Source organism: Ambystoma mexicanum, chromosome 3p (assembly GCF_040938575.1).
Source record: "Ambystoma mexicanum isolate Mex_15411 chromosome 3p, UKY_AmexF1_1, whole genome shotgun sequence".
Classification (NCBI taxonomy): Eukaryota; Metazoa; Chordata; class Amphibia; order Caudata; family Ambystomatidae; genus Ambystoma; species Ambystoma mexicanum.
This window is the reverse complement of record NC_090925.1, coordinates 369,789,784-369,796,893: the sequence shown is the minus strand read 5'-3', so window position 1 is coordinate 369,796,893 and position 7,110 is coordinate 369,789,784. Positions and strand designations below refer to the sequence as shown.

General features: G+C 39.8%; 1 protein-coding gene across 2 annotated transcripts in view; it reads right to left on the bottom strand.

Moving 5' to 3' along the window:
- Positions 1 to 516: 516 nt before the first annotated feature.
- FAM217B (family with sequence similarity 217 member B) overlaps positions 517 to 7,110 on the bottom strand; it is a 300,548-nt gene continuing 293,954 nt past the window's right edge. For both annotated transcript variants that reach the window (XM_069651034.1, XM_069651035.1), the window contains one exon: positions 517 to 2,761. In XM_069651034.1, the coding sequence (XP_069507135.1) occupies positions 1,621 to 2,761 (1,141 nt within the window). In that variant the 3' untranslated portion in view covers positions 517 to 1,620. The remainder of the gene's footprint in view (positions 2,762 to 7,110) is intronic.

Here is a 7,110-nt window from a genome sequence, read left to right as displayed (position 1 = left end):
TCCCTCACAGTTTTAATGTATTTGTTTTAGTGCGATTTACAACTGTATACATATATTCATATATATTTTAGGTAATTTCCATCTGTTTTGATCCACATTTATTATTTGGTAAAAAAAAAGATTCAGCAATAACTATTTTTACAAATGTTAAATAAAAAAAGTCATTTTTTTTAAAAGCACTCATAAAGACGTACAGTACACAAATCGAGTTGGATTTTTCCACATGAAATCTACATACATTCTTAGCTTGAAAACAAATGGTGACTCCAGACACTGCTGATGATGAAGGACACTTCTCAGCAGGAATCGAAAAATATTGTAATGGGCTATTGCCTGCTTTTTTTTTTACAGTCCCCATGCTGCCAGTCAGCAAACATGCTTGCATGCAAGGCATGACTGTCAGCGTGGGGAGTCAAGCTGTTGTCCCCATTTCTTTCCAGTTTTATAAACACAGATAGAAAACAGATTGACATCTATCCAGTTTTATGTGAAATAAAATCAGTAAAAATGGAAAACTGGAAGGCTTTATTTTTTATTATAAATCACTGTGTACTGATAAAGAATAAACAGCACGAAATGTGTTGCTTCTCCTATGATACACCTATAAGTATTTAGTTTGAAAATTAAATCACACAAATTGAAGTGAGAAAATATACCTTTTTACAAACATTGCATTGTAATGTTTTTAAGTTTGAAAGTATGTATTTGTATGCATTTATTTAGATTATGCGCCTTTCCTTCTGTGGGTCCTCTGTCATTTTCTCTATCGTATCCTTTAACACATAATTCTCACCATGAAGTCATGTACTTTATTTCTACATTACATTAGGGGCCGCCATTTACTTCCTTTTGCCCTGCCGATACGTCTGCATCCTATCCCCGAAGTTATGTCTTCCACTGCACTTAAATAATTAGGTCTTGTCTGTTCACCCAGCTACAAGACCCATCAATACTCCCCCTTTGCCTCATTTTTGGTTTTAAATCGTTTGCATTTTCAAACTTTAAAAAAAACATGAATCTTTCCAATTTAGACTTTCGACCTGAACAGAAGATACTGATAGTAATAGACGACTACAAAGCACAAAACTATCTGACATATTTGAGTACACTTCAGTGAAGTTTCACTTGCATTGTCTGGTCTTATTCACTGCTTTCAACCTTCACATGACCCAGTGGAGGAGCCTGGTTTACCACTGACCATGCTTGCGTAATCTAAATATACATGAAATGCACATAACATGAAAGCTGCACCGACTCTCAACTCCACTTGAAGGTAAACATAACTAGAAATAAAATATGAAGAAAGTATAAGGTAAGAGCTTAAAAGAGATGAGTGGACTGTTAATCAACATAGCAAAACTGTTATTAAAGCTAGTTTTGCTGGAGATCAGTAATTCCAAAACCAGTAGGTCCATGATGAAGCGTATGTTGTCTGTAGACTGGTGCATTAAATTTAACAATGATCCCAATCAACTGCACTTTAGCATTGTAGTGCAATGGTCATGTTGCATTGATAACTCTTGCACCGAAACATAGTTGAAGAGTAACCTGCTAAATAACTTTTTTCTTGATTAAGGGACTTTTGCAATATTCCAGATTCTGTAAACTGTTTAAGCAGATTTATTTACGCTTACAAGTTGGTTGCTTGACTCCATTTATTTTCACCTTTTGATCCTGGGTAGCTCTTTTGCTGGGCAATTGTCCGTTGTTAGCCTTTCCATTTTTCTTTGCATATAAATTAACTTTTGTGCCTTTGACAGGTGGAGCAGGACTCCTGATTCCAGGGGAAGTTTTGGGGGGTCTGACATTGTCAATGGATTGAATCTTTAGGAAGCTTGATGAAGGATGCAGCTCCATAAATTGTTGCTTATTGCTCTCTGTTGGTCTCTTTTTCGATGCTGGCCTCATTTCTCGAGATGCTTTAGAATTAGTTACAACAGCAACACTGGAGTAGTTCTCAGCTGACTTCAGCAAACTAGTCTCTTCAAAGTACAAGTCTTTTTTACGATGGTTGCTAACATGGCAAGTTGAAAGTTTCAACAAATCATCAGAGTGTCCGGCCACTCTACTGGGGAGCGGGTTAGGCCATGACTTGCTTTTCCCAGGACTTTTCAAATTATGAAAATTACTTGGGGCAGTATGAGGTCTCACCTTAACTACTTTTGCTTTCTCACTCTGAATGGTTTGCATCTGTAGCCATTCCAACTGGAGAAGTCGATCCACATATTTCTCAAGGTGTCCTACTGGTTTTGGTCGAGATGTGCGTCTACCCTCCGTGTTAAGAAACATAGCCAACTGCTGAAGGTCCCATGCATTAAAAGGTGGTGGAAGGGCTTCTGGATAATAGTGCTCTGATCCTTTGTAATCTAATTCGCAAAGGTGATCAAAACTAGCAGGATCAATTCGTTCAGCTCTCAGGTTGAGATCAGGAGGTGTGAAGGGGGAAGAGGCAATAGGTATTTTCTCAGAATCAGACAGATCGCTGCCACTATCTTCATCTGCATCTTCCATAATAAGCATCAATGATTTGAAATTGAGAAATAGTTGCTCTACAGGGTCCTCCTGATGTCTTGAAGTTGAAGTGCTGGCACCAGCCACAGGCCCATCAAGCAGCACAGGTTCTTCTAGTTTGGCACTTGGTGATGTGCTGTTTCTCACACTGAACGGCGCCTCCTGCAGTTGAGATTCAATTTGCTTTTTTTCAGAAAAGTACTTTGAGGAACCTTCTGCTAAGTTGCCAGAAGAACACAAATTGGCACTTCTACAAAAAAAAAAAAATCAAACCATTAATTATATTTGGAACACTCACCATGTAGAACTTTAAGAAGTGAATATCACAATGTTTTGCGAGCTATGTGGTAACCTAGCTGGTTATCAAAGGTGCTACACTAGTTTCTTCATCCACGTTCCTGTGATAAAAACATAGTACATTTTGCTCCACTAAACAATAGTGTCAGTCGGTATGGTGCCCACACGGTTTTCCCCTATACCATATCGTTCTTTAGATTATAAAAGAATGGGGGACATACACTGCATGTTCATGCACTGCTAGACTTTCTGGGCAGTCATCAAGATTACACGTGACGATTTCTGCCAAAAAACTACTCCAGACCATTATAAATAATCCATTCTACTATTAAAGTATACCCTGAAGCAAAATTAGGATGTTGTCCATAACATCAGAAGTCACAAAACCAGTTTCTATCAAATTTGAACCATTTCTACACACAATTCTTTACAAAAATGATAATTTAAAAAGGCTTAAAAAGTATGATGGTGAACTTGTTATTCATATTCCGCTTCAGACTCTCCCATCTTCCTGATGGACATTTATTGAATCCGCATTCCCACAACTTGCATTTCATGTTGATCATATCTAGTGCCTGCACCTTTCTAGAGTGAGTGGTTACATTCTAAAGTACCTTTGCCAATTAAACTGAGCTCCTTGTTTGCGCAGACATATGCAACTCTTTTTACAATATGTGGATTCCTAGTGTAATGGTCTGTTCCAACTGCAAGTGTAGAGTAAAAGCAATCTGCATGAGCAAAGGGCAGGGACAGGTGATGAGTCACACCACTCAAAAGAGAATCCTGCCTTCTTGGGACAATTAGGGGGCCCACTGGGTGTTGTAACTGAATGGACAAAAAATGTGCAATGTGCCTAAAATATTTGAAAAGGTATGATGCCCCTCACTTAAAGTGAAATATGGAGAAACCTCCAGGATCTTCCTGTGTACAAAGCAAGAATGTTTACAAACAAACCACAATGCAATGAACACCGATACTAAAGCAATTGCAGTGTGGAAAAATACATAAACAAGAAAAGTGTTTGAAAAAGCCTTCATAGATTATTGTGACAAAGTTATTTGCTTGAGCTTCAAAGAACTCAACGCAATCGTCATTGGTGCAGGTGCCAACCTACATTGGTGGATGTTGGGCAGAGAAGGTGTACAGTGGATCCCCAGAGCAACCCCACTGGGTCACTGCATGAAAACAGGGGACAGGCACCAGAAAACAAAGCCCTTTGCACCCACACTGGTGGGCAGGGTCATGAGGAGGCGAACTACAGGGCACCCAAACTCCCTTCACCCCTCTGCTCCTGCCCATAACCAGAATAGGGAGAAGAGACTTCCCTAGACCCCTTATGGCAATCCTTCCAAAAAGGTTCATGGTTCCCAAGTACAGATCAAACTTGCCAGTCAGACCCATAGCTCTAAAATTGGAAGGGAAGTCCCTCTCATGGAAGAAAGAAGGTTACAAGCTAAGATTGTAGGGAATTTCATCAACCCTACTAGCTATATTGAGAATTATTCACAAAGATAATAGTGTCCAAATATTATATGGCCGACCTAGGCACAGCATTGGTAAAATCTCCATTTGTTGGTCCCAAATTGGGTAATAAAAATGTTTTTTGGATGGCCTACGCGGACGATGTCATTTTATTCGCAAGCCAATTGGTCTCCAAAGATTACTATCTTCTTTGGGGGTATATGGGGGGTATATGCTAAACAAAATGATTTGATAATAAACCAGGGTGAATCAAATGTCCTCCTTCTTACCAAGAACTTAACTAAGAAATGTGGATTTAAAAGGACGATTGATGATGCCCAGATAAGCCTTGTGAAGGAAGTAAAGTATCTGGGTTTTCTCGTGTTGGCCAATTCAAGAAAGCAGACAATCATTGATAGACTGATCCCCAATGTGTAGCTTGGGAGCAACATGTTGGTCGTGGCACCCTAAATTGTTGCTCGCCAGTTGCTCTGGGCGATGGTGTGGAGGCCTAGAAGGAGGTGCTGAAAGGATGAGGCCTCAGTAGCAGTATAGCCAGGACAGATTCCTGGACTGTATGAGAATGTTGGCCAATGATCCTGCTGTGTTTCCAGTTGGCTTATTTATGTAGATACAAGATTTATGTTTTTTTGCCACCATGCAAATAATTTTTCTGTAAATGTCCATACTTATTATAGCAGTGTCATTGTTAAAACCCTGTCATCTTCAGATACTTTGCCCAGCTGACAAATGTATTAATGAGCAAAATAATTGACCTATGTTCCCATGTTTGTTTCCTGGAGAAAATTGTGATTTTCTGTTCCTTTGTAAAGCTAGCGGAAGCATAATGGACAAATACGCGGCATGCCAAACCAACTTTTCTTTATTAAAAAATGTACATGCACTGTTCTTTGTACAAGTGACGTTTGTGTTTGATGCCACCACACATTATATTTATCCGAAATAATAAGTTTAGTATCACCTATATTTATTATTACATTGGAGGTCATTAGAAGTTTGACGGTTTGGAATTAACGTGCCAGTGATTATGTTTACCGGCACGTTTCCGCCAAACTACAAGTTCGCAGGTGGGGTGACCTGATTTACCTCCAGCGGAGAGCTGAAGGTAAGTCAGCCACTCCACTGGCAAAAAACAGCCGGTCTTACCGGCACAGGTATTCCTGCCGGCAATCCCTCTTGCTGCCACTTGTAATCTGCCAGTAGCGGACACATTATTACCCTTTAGTGGTATAGCACTGGATTTACAGGCGGGAAACCGTCAAATATTTAATGAGGCCCATCGTGTCCTAGTGGAACAATTGTCATAGTTTGATGCTCTGCCCATCTGGCATGTGGATAATGGGAAGATCAGGCAAATGCATGCCACATTTTCCAGAATGAATCTGCCCTATATTCAAATCCAATTAAGATTATGTTAATAAATTTGAATTAACAAGCCAATTAATCAATCCAAATACCTAGTTAACACCACCACACTCCTGAAGTGGTCGTCAAATGCTCAAGGTTTTAACCAATGTTTGTCCCTAGATTTTGTGCACAATTCCTTTTGAGGAGAGAAAAGAAGCTCAAAATCCTTCAGAAAAATATTACTTTTATTCCTGACCACTTTTTTCACCAATGTAACAGGCCCCAGGTGCCTGAAAATGCACTATTTGCCATTAGTACCCTGGAAGGGGGCACTTGCCAATCAGGTTGCTTGGAACGTGGGTTGGATTCTGCAGTATAAGCCTGAATTCGGAGCAGCCCGAGTGCTGTTGGGCAGCGACCCTTCCCTTCCCACCTCCTTCTTCCCTTTGTCTTGTCTTCCTTTCCACTTGCTAAAAGGGTTTAATAAAAAAAAAAAATAAACGTACCCTTGTGGTTTGGTGAAGTGCAGCACTCTGTTTCCTTGTTGTTGACTTGACAATCATCAACATAGAAAATGGGCTGGAAAACTACAGTGCAGAGCAGCAAGGCAAAGCAATTTGCTTTTTTTTAAAATTACACACAATTAGCACCAGCGTAGGAAACTACACGGGTGCTTATGGCCATATTGAAAAGGAGCCCGGACTGTACTGGGTAGTATCATCCCGCGGCCCGCGTTAAAGGGCCTCGCAACATAGACCCTGGCCCGTTCCAACCCAAAACTGCCCAGGTTCCTCATCATTATGGCCATATTACATGCCAAAAGAATTTTTAGGAAGTAAGATCCAAAGCCCCATTAAAGTGATCTGTAAAGCCTACCATGCAATGACCTAGATTACTCAATCAATATTTAATCATATTTCTCCATTACGTTAGCAACATATAAAAACATGTATCATATCTCATCAAATTCACAACAAGCCCAAAATAATAAAGCAGCTTTAAAATATTCAAACAAGCACTTTAAAAAAACCTGATAATTACAATTAATTATATAAGACATAGCTTCCATGCATGTCAACGCTTACGCAAAACAGAGAAACAATGACAAATCTTCATGGACTCCCATTTTACAGGTACACTTTGTGCTTCCTCCTTCACACCTTCTTCATTTATTGAGGGGTCGGTACATTTAAACGTACCACTAACATCAGCCTCCTGCATTCTGGGGATCTTATTTCACAGATTTCTCCTTCCTGTCTTATATTGTATGTAAGTCTACATATAATGCTAAAGAGGGCAATTTATGTATATTTTGGTCATCTGCATCCCTCCCCATCGGACAAGCTCTTGCTTTAAGAGCTAATTTGAGTTGACTTAATGTGCCAAATTTATTTCTATCCCAGCCCCTATCCCAATGGACAGTGCCTTACAACCCCCATACCACAAGTATTTTTCTTTACCAGGGGAGGCTGC